Source organism: Takifugu flavidus, chromosome 11, assembly GCF_003711565.1.
Source record: "Takifugu flavidus isolate HTHZ2018 chromosome 11, ASM371156v2, whole genome shotgun sequence".
NCBI classification, from domain to species: Eukaryota; Metazoa; Chordata; class Actinopteri; order Tetraodontiformes; family Tetraodontidae; genus Takifugu; species Takifugu flavidus.
The window spans coordinates 10,101,416-10,113,430 of NC_079530.1; the positions used below are offsets into that span (position 1 = coordinate 10,101,416).

At 45.7% G+C, this 12,015-nt stretch overlaps 1 protein-coding gene across 1 annotated transcript in view; it reads right to left on the reverse strand.

Moving 5' to 3' along the window:
- Positions 1-11,656, reverse strand: part of sorcs3b (sortilin related VPS10 domain containing receptor 3b) — a 30,181-nt gene extending 18,525 nt beyond the window's left edge. Inside the window, exons 1-2 of the mRNA XM_057047522.1 lie at positions 10,841-11,656; positions 527-594 (exon numbers count right to left, since the gene is read on the reverse strand). Coding sequence (XP_056903502.1) covers positions 527-594; positions 10,841-11,446 — 674 coding nt within the window. The 5' untranslated portion in view covers positions 11,447-11,656. The remainder of the gene's footprint in view (positions 1-526; positions 595-10,840) is intronic.
- Between the last annotated feature and the right edge of the window lie 359 nt (positions 11,657-12,015).

Genomic DNA, 12,015 nt, shown 5'->3' on the forward strand with positions numbered 1-12,015 from the left:
GCGCAGTGCAGATCCCATCTAGTCCGTTCTTGGCTTTTACCCTTTAGACATACATTGAAGGTAATAAATCACGATTCCCAACTTCCCTCCTGCAGGCATTTCAACTTTCCTATTCCAAACCTTAACCTTGAATCCACCAAACACACCTTACTTAAAATTATTCTTCATCCCAGCGAAGTCCTCCTGCCCAACAGGATAACTTCTGAATCCTCTCTGGTTCAGGTAGAGATTAACCAGCTGGTTATCAGTGTGGTTATTAGCTCCCACTCAGTCTTAGTGCTGTACATCTGGGCCGTGACTGGTTCACGTAAGGTTCCGTTTATTCCGACAGGAGCGACGCGACCACATGTGTGGAGCAGAAGCCTCCCAGTGCATAAAAAATGGAACAAATGAGCGTGAACTGGTTTATTTTCGATGCTGGGAGGTGAAACCTAAACTAGTTCCCCCCTGAAGTCTGAATAGTGAACAAAATGAATGTTTAAAGAGAACGCTGCTTTAGATGGATGGAGGGAGGGAACAGACTTACCTCCAGAGAGAGCTCTCCGTAACAGCCCCCAGGTTGAAGTCAAAGAGTTTAGTCAGGATCAGTATGACCTGAAAGAGCAAGAAAGGCCCCTTAAATGTGTCATCTTCTGCCCGCGTGTCACCTTGCAGCGGCCAACGATACGGAATAAACGCCCGCTTCATCATTTCACCAACATGAAATATTAGCCTCATATAGTACATTATCTCTCTGACAAGTCATCTTCAGCCTGTCAAAAAAAAAGTGTCAGTCTGCTGGGTGCAGGACCTGGAGAGAAAAAATAAAATCCCATGTGAGCTGTCAAGAAGTGTGTTTGTATCTCATGTGGAATGATATACCTACATGACAGGCAAATCTGAGCGTAATTGTTCGCTGAGCGGTGAAAAGTGGCGCGGGCCGCTCCTTCTCTCCTGAATCTGCCTTTATTTCACCCCGCACTTGAGAACTCACACTGACAAATATTAAGGAAATGTCCAATTGGTTCGATATTGCGTCATTTGTTTTGGAAGCCCAGCTCTGGCCTTGCATGTATTGTGAGCATGGCTGGACAATGTGTTTCTGGGCAAACAGAAATGTCGACCGTAAAAGCCTGCCCAGGCTCCGAGGGCGCGGGGAAATGGTGTGCAAACGAATTATTGTCAGTCCAATGGCATTATAAATGACCTCCCAGGGGGACGATCATAACTCTGGAAAGAAAAGGGGCGGGGAAGGGAAGGTTTTAGGACACGACACGGAAGAGTGGAGAGCAGGGATGGTAGATAATAACAGCCGAACTTGGTGTAATATGAGGGAAAGAATTTTAGAAATCCCCAAAGACCGGTGCAGAGCTCAATTACAGTGAGTTTAAACACATTAACCCCGCGGGACCTGCAGAAATAGTCATTAAACGGAGAACTGCCACACAAGGCACGCAGAAACAAAGACGAGCCGCTAAGTCTGCTTTGAAAATGTTAAAAACCCAATTGACCCACAATTTAGCCGTCAAATAGCCACTGTGCATGACTGGGACTATCTGCGTTACAGGTTAATTAACCAATCACACGCAGAGATAAGCATTTGCATAACTAAATGCACCATGTCTGCGAGGTCCGGCGCTCGAGTCTGAATCAATTTGGTCTACAGACTTAGTTAAATGGCTGTGATGTTGGCCCTAATTGCCTGCTTTGAAAAACAGATAACAGAGGCAAAACTGGGCCAAACCGCTAATCATTTGTCTCCTCTTTATTTGTCCTTCTTTTTTCTTCGTCAGTATCAAACATGCGAGCGTAAAACTACACGGCAGTAAAGTAGGTTTGAACCGTTTACACTCGTCCAATCTAATCAACAGTTTAGCCCGCCGCTAAAAATAGAACGCAGCCAAACCGCCTCTTAGCACCCGGGCTGTAATTTCCATTAGGAGTTCTGTCTTAACTGTTGTCAACATGTTTGCACAGTTGGCTCATTAACAAAAAATGACCCCCTTCAATTGGGTCAGCGGGGATCTACCTCGGGGACCGGCGGGCTAGTGAGGCAGATGACTGTTTGGATGATTTGTCCCTAAGTAGCTACATCAGGCGTAGATCGCCAAGAGACGTCGCATTCCCACATCTTTAGCATTATTGATAGGCGGCACTTCAGCGGACGCAGTCAGGAGGGAGCCGCGGCCTCCGAGTCACGCTAACCAGATGGTCGCCAAAAAGAGAGAAGAGTTCACGGTGCAGTCTTGCATTTATGTAAATAATTGCAGACAAACAAACAGGAAATGGCTTCCAGAGTGATTTTTGAGCCTTCTAGGTAAATACAATTTTCCGGGCTTATCATTGCTCACTTGCATACATGAAATTAAGTAACGACCCTGGAAGGCTGAAAGCAGTGCATTTATTCATGTTTATGTTTTATTGATGTGAGCAAAAAGAGCTTTGCCCCAGGAAAGTCAACCAATCATTTCTTTCCCTTTTTTCCCCCCAGACCCGCTTTCACCCTCCGAGGAGTTGGGTTTAGTAATCCCTTCACCCTAATATTCTATTCTTGTCACTTTCTTTGCTGCTTTTTCCTTAATTTTTAGCATCCATCTCAGATCCCGTCTGTATTCAGTTTAAAACTGTCCGTTTCTTCCTCCTTTCATTTTATTCTGTATTTATTTTCCCCACTTGCTCAAATTTAGATCCATAAGAAGTTACACCCATAATCTCATACTGACATTAGGGTTTTTCTTTCTCCGTTCCTCATCCACTCTACACTACATACACATGTCAGTCCCTTACACACACACACACACACACAGCACGTCTGATCAAATTAGATCTTCAAAAATTCCAAACCTGTGTTCTCCTCCCCTCACCCCCACCACAGCCCCCCTTTTTAAGAGAAACGCACAAATTTTTAGAGTGCTTTGGTCAGATGCGACAGGCATTTCAACATCGCCATGGCGGCTTCACAGTTTTGATGCGATTCATCTACGTGCGCTGCACTGCAATATGGCTGTCCATAAAACCAAATAGACTGTAGATCTGCGCGGCTTTTCATGCTTCCTGCCTGAAATTCAAATGGAACTTGTTGCTTTTTAAGCAAACAGCAAAGCATCATTAAAACTGCACCCCTCGAACAAGATATCTGTGTAATTGGGAAGTCACTGGTGAACGTGAAGGGAAAAAAGGATCTCACACCTTCAGGTCGGCGTTTCTTCCTTTCTCTGGGGGCGGCATCATGAAAAGAAGCCACAGCGTTTACGCACGTCAGGAATATTTTCATGCAGATGTGTGGAGGAAGTTTCTTTTTCAGCCTCGCTGAAGGGGAGAAGCGAAGGATCTAAATTAATTTCCAGGGGATCCCGAAACCCGATATAGGCAAAGGATGTAAGTCGCGTCGTAGCGACACAGCTAACGGCTCATGCTTAGACTCGTAACGACGCATACTGAATGTTTTAATCATTAGCATCTGTGAAAAAACAAACAACAAAAACACGACTACAATGATAGACATTTATATCCTCACGAATACTCATAGGACGCTGTATTTTATTCCCCGGGGGTGAATGATTCCATGCACTAGGGTATCTTCCCAAAGACTTCCTTATCTATTTTCCCAAACACGTACCCACACATGTAATGTTTCACTTTATTCCTAATCCAATTACTCAAATCTAATTTCTGCTTTAATCATTTTGTGCTCCTTCCTGCGTCAGTCTTGCAGGCTTGTGCACGGCTTCGCCTCGAACAACGTATCACTTCCTGGTGGAAACAGCAAAATCCTAGATGCTAACCTGAGCTAGCAAGCTACTTGAGCATGTTTTAAAAGTCAAAAATGTGATCGCATGTAACAAAAGCGAGGCACCGCAAACATAGAGGTTAGCTGGCGGTAGAGCTCTGCAAACATTGGTAGCCAATCTGGTCCACCGACAACTAAAGAGCAGGCTCAGCCGTATAGACACAAATTTTACTTTATAAAACAGTTCCAGTTAGTGCTTTGACTGCACAGTCGTCCTTCAGGAAAGTGTTTTTGTTTTCCATTAACAGCCAATATGAAGGACGATCATTGTTCCAAAGACAGTTTGATTGGACAGCCAGTCCGTCCATGTTTAAAAGCACAGAATAAAGAAAGAGGAAGTGGAAGAGGAGCATTTTTGTCATCTTGTCACAGCTAAAGGCCACCAATTAATTAATTGTGTTATTTTTTTCCATGCAAAACATTTGAAATACAACAGAATTAAAAAGGATCGGTCTGGTAATTCTGTACCTTATGTCCTTATACAGCTATATGAATTCCATCTCTGTGTCCCCTATTTGGGAAGAAGTCTCATTATTCAGCATTTATTACTCTCTGATGCCCGTTTTTCCAGCAATTAACAGTCAATTATGTTTGACCACACGTCCGGCGGGATCATCTCCAGCTTAATCAGGATAAACACACAAACACCTGAGAGACTGAGACTACCTTTTGTGGCTTTTTTTAGCAAGTACTGATGGTTTTTCCACTTTGAAATGGACTTCAAGGAGAGTTTTCTGATGTCGTTTTGGTGCCAAAGTAAAATGGCCGTCTGATTAAGTGCAGCGTTTGGCTCAGGCATGTTGGAGTCAGTTTACTCTTAATAATTTTTATAAATTATTACATTAAATAAAGATACATTCAGTCCATAGAGAGAACAACCATCGATGCCTCCTCCTGTGTATTTCTAATAGGAAGTCTTTCATTTTGAACAAACTGCTTAGCTTCCACGATTAAATACCAATCGTAAGAATTCGATGATGGTGTTGTTGGGGGGAATGGTGAAGTGACGCAGGTCCCCAGAGGACCTCTTCGGACCCCCCCCCCCCTTCACTACCGCCACCACCAATAAACATCACCTGATGCAAACACCATGAAACGCAGCGTTGGCTGGACATTTACATACAGTACGTCTGCAGCAGCGAAGCAGCAAAGGCAAAATCCCGACTGTATTGAGGCATTTGAACAAATGAGAGGAGAAAACAGCACGACTGCAGCCATGAAAGGCTGCCTTCAAAGTAGAGCACTTAGCAGTAAAGACAAACTGCTTTTAAGAGAAATGGGGCTGCGGAGGGGAGAGCCCACTCTTTCCTCGTATTATCTGTGAACTAAATTGAATGTTTGTATTTTGTGAGTGAAAAGATACTCCAGGGATTCTGCTTTCATCAAGCAAACCTCCCTCCAGAGTCCCTGTGCATTAGTGTGCAGCGCCAGTATGTTTGCTCGTCCTCTCGACTCCTGAGCTCCGGTCATATAGCCCCGATGCTCCAAGCTTCAGAGGTTCCAGCAATCAATTCAGTCCATTATGTGGGGAAATTAATGAAATGGGTCGACTTTAAAAGAGCTTTGCCTCAAATAAACCTATACAGCGAGGCTTTATGGGAATGTTATATCTGTCTAATCCTAACAACAATAAGCATTAAAGGGTGCTGTTCACCATTGCGGGATAAAAGATGGCGATCTGTCTGTTTTATTTCTTTTAATGAAAGCTAAGGGTGAAATTTCAATGAAATATGTTTGATGAACTCACTCCAGCGAGGCTGAGAAACACTGGATCCATATTTTTTTTTCTCTGATGTTGACTTCTGTGTGGGCGGAACAAAAGGGAATGAAAGAGATGTGGCCTTCAAGGGCAAATCGGATGGAAAGTTCACCAAGCTTTACGTTCTGTGCAATTTAAAAGTCAGCGTGCTGCGTTTTAAACATATGGCGAAGGATTTTACTGTCGCGGGACCTTTTCATTGTTTTATATTTAGTATTTTATTGTTTTCTGAAACAGAATTTAACTTTTTTTTGCAGTCTCAGCCAGCACTAATGCACAACGATCTGCCTGGTTCCCTTGTTGTATACGGTTTGTTAGCTTCGTTAGCAGTGGAGCTAACTGAATCCTCATTAGATTGGATGAGTGGATTGTGAGTAAAAGCTACTGGGATCCATCGCGCTGAACAAGTGGTGACAACTAATGAAAACACAAAATACTTTGTTATTTAGCAGGAAACCAGGCTGATGTGCCCAAAACAAAGTAATTTTTGCAAAAGAAACAGTCGAATTCTTGTTATGACTTATCCAATGAGGTGTGTGAGGAAAGTGTGCGATCCAATTACTGCCTTTAAAAGGGATCATTGAATGCGTGACATTTTCACAAGCTGGTGTAACAAAAACTCTGCAACACCATATTTTCACGCAACAATGCTTTTACTCTTTACCCTTATTGACTGGGTGGCGTAGACTTAAAAGATGACCTTATCTTGCAAATGGAATTTATTTATCTATCTATCTGGTGAATCCTGAGGCAGCAACGCACAATGAAGCGGTAAAAAGAGCAAGAGCGGGAACACGGTGATGAGCCACGGAGCTCGACGCCGATAACTGATCCACAAACCCAAATGTCATGTCAGTTTCCCACAAAGGGGCCGACGGTTTGCCTAAAAACTCATCAAAGCCTCGTAAAAGCTCGCATCTGTTCTCATCATTTATGAACGCGTGCCTTTCATCTCCTGCCATGCGAAACGCTGACGGAGAAACTTTGAAAACTTGGCACAATGACGCAAATTTGAGCAGAAGATCAGCAGGTGCGTTTCCATCTTTCAACTATCGCCGGGTCAAAGTGTCCAAATTGAGATCTGAGTACTAAAGAATGTGGATTTCTACATAATTTAGTGTTGTATGAGGCGGCCAAAAAATTTAGAAAGTCTTGTATTCGCCTATCAAGTGGAATTCAATCACGCCTGGACAGAAGAGCAAGAATCTTAAGTAGAGAAGGACATAAAGGAGTGAGAATGTGATCAGTGACAATGATGAAGGGCACCGTTTAACCATCAGAGTGTGCCAAGATAAAAGAAGAGCTCCGTGACTGCTGGCCCCGGCTTCACGGGCTCGCACCGGCCCACGCTGGGACGCAGCCACTCTGAATGGGAGGCGTACCTGCTGAAAATGATAAAGACCGCATCTGAAAGTGCTGTTATTCCCTAATTCTTTTCAGTCGCCCGTCAACATCAAAAACAACCAATCCGAAATAAGGAGCGAGTCACAGGTTTGGATGAGGGAGGGCTGAAACCACGTTGTGTTGCTTTGTGCTGCGCTGCCATGCCGTTGTGTCCTGTTCTATTGTGCTGCGGAGTGGGGTCATGTGATGTTTCGTGCCGCGGCGTGCGGCACCGTGTGGTGTCGTGTGGTGCTGTGCTGTCATTTCGTGTCACATCATGTTGCTCGGTCCGTCTGTCCGGCCATAAAAGACGGTTTCCGCTGTAAACCACCACGCTAAATCCCGACTTCCTGTAAGCTGCTGACTGAGCTCGTCTGCAGATGTGACTGTAAACGCTCTAAATGCTCTGAACTCTCTGCTGCTTAAGGAAATATGAGGATTTGAAGCGCAGCTCAACACAAATTACTCCCAGAATGAGGAACGATGAGCCTAAAGGTCAGAAGAAAGTGAGCCGCGACCTTCAAGTATTAAAACTTCATTTAAAAACAGGCCGCACTTCTCTCTCCATCCCCACGAAGATTCCCTCAATCAGAATTCCTTTGCCAATCAAAAAAAAAAGCATAAATTTGTTGTCCTAACGAAATCAAGGGCTATAGTGTCTCTCCCCACTGTGTGGCAGTTATTAAACTAATTAATCACATGCAAATTTTGTCAAATATGATTCAGCGCCCGCTTTGTCACTTTGATTAAAATTGCAATATCAGTCCGTGCACGTTTTAAAAGAGAAGAAGGAAGAAAGGCAGCAGTGGCGGGGCGGGGGTGCGTATCGCCGGCGACAGGCCTTCCTCGCCGCTCCAGATGTACTCTGTGGGGCCAAAATACAGCTCAACGGTGACGAAGTGCCGGTGCCCTCCGCTGATGTGATGCATTATGGTCTCCCAGCACAAATGATTCATGATAAAAAGGCCGCGTGTGGCATTTGAGGAGTAAAAACCGGGATTTCACTGAATTATTACTACATAGAGGGTGAAGCATGTATCTGCTGTGCCATAAAATCAAATGGAGGTGGAGGGAAGAGGGAGGGCCCGCCGCCTTTTTCTCCAACAAATCTTCAACAAATACCCATTGAGGCTCTAGAACAATTGTTTTTGCTGCCGTAGCAGCCGGAGTTCTACATCTCAGATGACACACGGGGCTTTTTTTTTTTTTTAATCGACATTCCCCATCGTTGGACGCTGCGTCCCCGAAGGCTGGAGATTTGCACGATTAATGAACGGACTCACGGCGCCGACACCCTAAAGTCCAGCCCAGTTAAAGACATAGATGGGTGGGAGCACGGAAGTATATACAGCTCCGCTTTTCCCAGTGGCAAACATCAGTCCATCCAATCAAATCAACACATCCCGAATTATAACGGAAGTAATTGTATTTGAAAAGACATTAGTGCTTTATAATTCAGACCGCCTCCCTTTTAATGCAACTTTCATCATCCCTCAACAAACTGCGGTCAGACGCTCCTGTGAATTGGGAGCCGGTTCCATTTGATTTTATGGATCAAGGAGCTTCTATGGAACCAGCACTGGCATGTTAAATGGAATGGCTGTCTGTCTAATGAACCGGTTTAAAACTCAAGTGTCCCCCCGGGGCTGCGCCATTTCCTCCTTTTTATCATCAATTTATACCGAGGAGATTATGTGCAACAATAACTGCCTCGTTCCCACTGGGTGACCCGGGAGAGCCGCGCCCTTCCCGGTCCCAGAGCAAAGGAAAATACACTGTAGGGGAGTCCACTTTATTTTCACACCTCGGACCGTCTCTTTGGTCGGGCTGGTGTTCGCGTGGGTTGGACATTATTTACACCAATATTTCTGCAGCGGCAGCAGCTCGGAGTGTGTGATGTCAATAACAACACTCATTAACTGCTCGGCTCTGGCCCGGCGTCCCCGTTTGGCCGGCAGCAAGTGAGGAGCTCGCAAAGACGGTCAATGGAGGGCCTGAAATCATTGGACTGTCAATAACTCTGTGATCACCGGCTGACTCGCTCACTAAGACTTTTGCATCGTTTGTGTGTGTGTGTGTGTGTGTGTGTGTGTGTGTGTGGTATGGGGGGAGGGGGGGAGGGGGCTCTGCATCCCTGGAGTGTCAGATGTGCTGGGATGGCTGTTTACCTGCAGCTTAACCTCCCATATGAGCCAAAGGACTGAGGTATTGATGTGCAGGAGGTATAAAAGCCAGACTATTTATGTTTATTTGCTATCGTTGGTGGTTTTTACTGAAAGACAACGATTGCATGGCTGCATTTAGAGTCCAGACAGATTGAAGATGCAGAAGAACACCAACGCGAGAAAACAAGAATGGAGGTTTGAAGCGGCGCTGTCTTTCATCACATCTTCACTGTGAAGGTCTGGTGCATCTCTTATCATCTCCCAAATCTTTCCTCGTTTCACTGCCCCCTCCCTTTCACATCCCGGCCCGATCACGAGCAAAGTCTCCAGTGAATATTCGATAGAACCACCCCAGACTCCAGAAATGAGGTAATATCATTTCAAATGTCCCCTTTTAGATTGGATTTATTATCAGTCATTTAAATCTGATGTGTCTTGAGCCATAAAATCCCGGCCGTAAAATATCATCGGTTTAGACGCTGCAGCTCCAGAGGAACATTTGGGGGGGCGGGCAGAGATTCAGACTGTATAAATCTCAGATGTTGACTGGATGCGGTGACAAGCTCATCAGCGATGATCTAGTGAGCAGTGTCCTGCAGCACAATGGACCTTTGTCGGCGAAGACAGCGACGGCTAGCATCTTTCTCCGGGCATTTTAGCGCGTTTTCACCGTGGATTTCTGTCCGGCGTGACGCGCCAACACTGACCAGAGCCTGGTGCCTCAGAGGGGATGAATTCATTTAACAAACAGCTTTGTTTGATTAATAAAATATGGTTATCTAAATAAAAGATGCCATATTTGCAGGCTTTCTGAGACGTCCACGTCTTCTGACGCGGCCCAGGATTAACGTGGCTGCCTCACAGCCTCCTGCGTGACCGAGCGTTCCCATTTACCTGGAAGGAAGCCCCCGTTTATGCAGATCTCTATGTATGATAACAACTGCGTCCTTCTTTATCGGGCTGCACATGTAAAGTAAAAGATAAAATCTGCTTTGTCTTTGCGCTGAGCTGCGGGCTGTGTGAAGAGGGAGGGGGCCGTTTCCTCGAAGTCTGTTTGCACCCATGCAGGTGATGCACGTCCCCTTGCACCTGTCCTTTAGTGTCACGCTCAACAACAGGCCCTGCTTTGCCTTGTTCACCCAGACAGTTATCAACAAAGTGAGACTTGATCATCAAATACAAGCCGCAGTTCATTTGCCAAAAGGTCAGACGTTCTCATCAGCATCACATTAAATGCCAGGTTGCATTTAATGTGATGTAAAGTCCCTTTAAAACTGTACCTACCATCGCCAACCCGAGAGGCTGATTGTTTCATAAATAATTAATGTGCTGTGATTACGCCTTCCAGGAGCCTGGTGTCAGATGCATTTATCTACTGTATTAAATGAACTCCTTGATTAAAGTTCAGATGGCAAACACTTGGAAATAAATGATTCCGCAGCAGTTCCGAGGAGCGCGGATGCGTCCTGCGGGTGCACAATAGCGTGAGCCACAAACAGCCGCGTCGTCAGGGCGAGAAACTGCGTGTTTAAAAAGACGAAAATGAAAGAAGAGGATTTATTTCCTGCTCATATAGAGGTTTTTCCCCGGTAAGGATGTTTAATTCCTCATGCGCCCTGAAATACGCGTGCGTAAAAATACGACAGATTTTTCCCAAACAAATAAAAAGTATTGCTTTTACGCAGCAGCAACAACAAAAAAAGCTAATCAAAACAGCAACATGCACATGCACTCTAATGTCCTACTGGTGAGACTGGAACTCACGCTGCTGTTGTGTCCGGACCAGTGCACCATCGCCTGATTGTGCGCCGAATCTCCCGCCAGGGCAAAAGTGGAGGTGTCCAGGTGCGGTTCATTTTGACTCGGGTTAGACCCTCTGGCATCGTCCCCGTTCCGCCAGTACTCAGCTCTGGAGTTGGATGCTGCTTGGATCGTCTCCCCAAATGTCTTCTTTGCCATCGTTTCTCCTCTGGTATCCCCATTCATATTCTCAGACATACCTTTACTTCGTTTTATTCTGTCCCTTCGGTCAGAAATGGTGTTTTCTGGCACCGTGGCTCCAACCTGAGCCTCCCCAGAACTATTTCTACACTTTTCTCCACGGCTGTCACAGTCTGGCGCCCGATTTTCAGTCCCATTGCGCGGTGTCAGAGAACCGTCTGTTTCCGTAATAAAAGGGCTAAAAACTTTTGCGCTATCGTCGCCTTGGATCGACACTTTTGATTTTCTGTTTACCCGCGTCGCCACAACACGAAATCTGTCGTTTGTTCTAAGAGAACTTAATTCCGCCCGACCCTGCAACTTGGGTGGAAAGAGGTCCAGTAACGCGAACGCCAGGAGAGAAAAACTCCAAAACGACCACGGTCCCATCGCGTCCTTTCCAACCTGATAATCTGCTCTCGGGCGCAAAGATCAAACAGAGCCGGGGAACTTTAAAAGTATTCAAGGAATCATTAGTGGCACGGAGCCATTCAGCAGACCCGCTCACATCCAGGAATTTGTCAAAGTGAGGCACCGGTGGGGAGGCGCTGCGCGTCAGGCGGACGCGTCGACGGAGAGTGACTGCGGGAACGTCTTGAGCTCATGACCGAGGAGGGGAGAATCACAGGCGCGTCTAGAAATGCTGATGTGATATAGAAAATGAATGCATACTGTTGATGGCCGACATTTCTGAATTAATTTGGCTTCATGGGTTTTTGTGCAACTGGAAAACTTTTCCAAATCTTCACTTAATTGACTCGCAACGACTGACAGCGAAAGTAATTTGCGCTTCATCGGGACAGACAGTGTTCACGCTGTGGCAATATTTCTGCATCTGGAGCGACAGGAGGTGGAAAAATAAGCATCATTTGTTTGCATCAATCACCACCGCGTTCACCTGTCAGCCGCGCGCGCGCGCACGCGTGCGCACCAGCGGACACCTTTTGGAGGAATTCGGT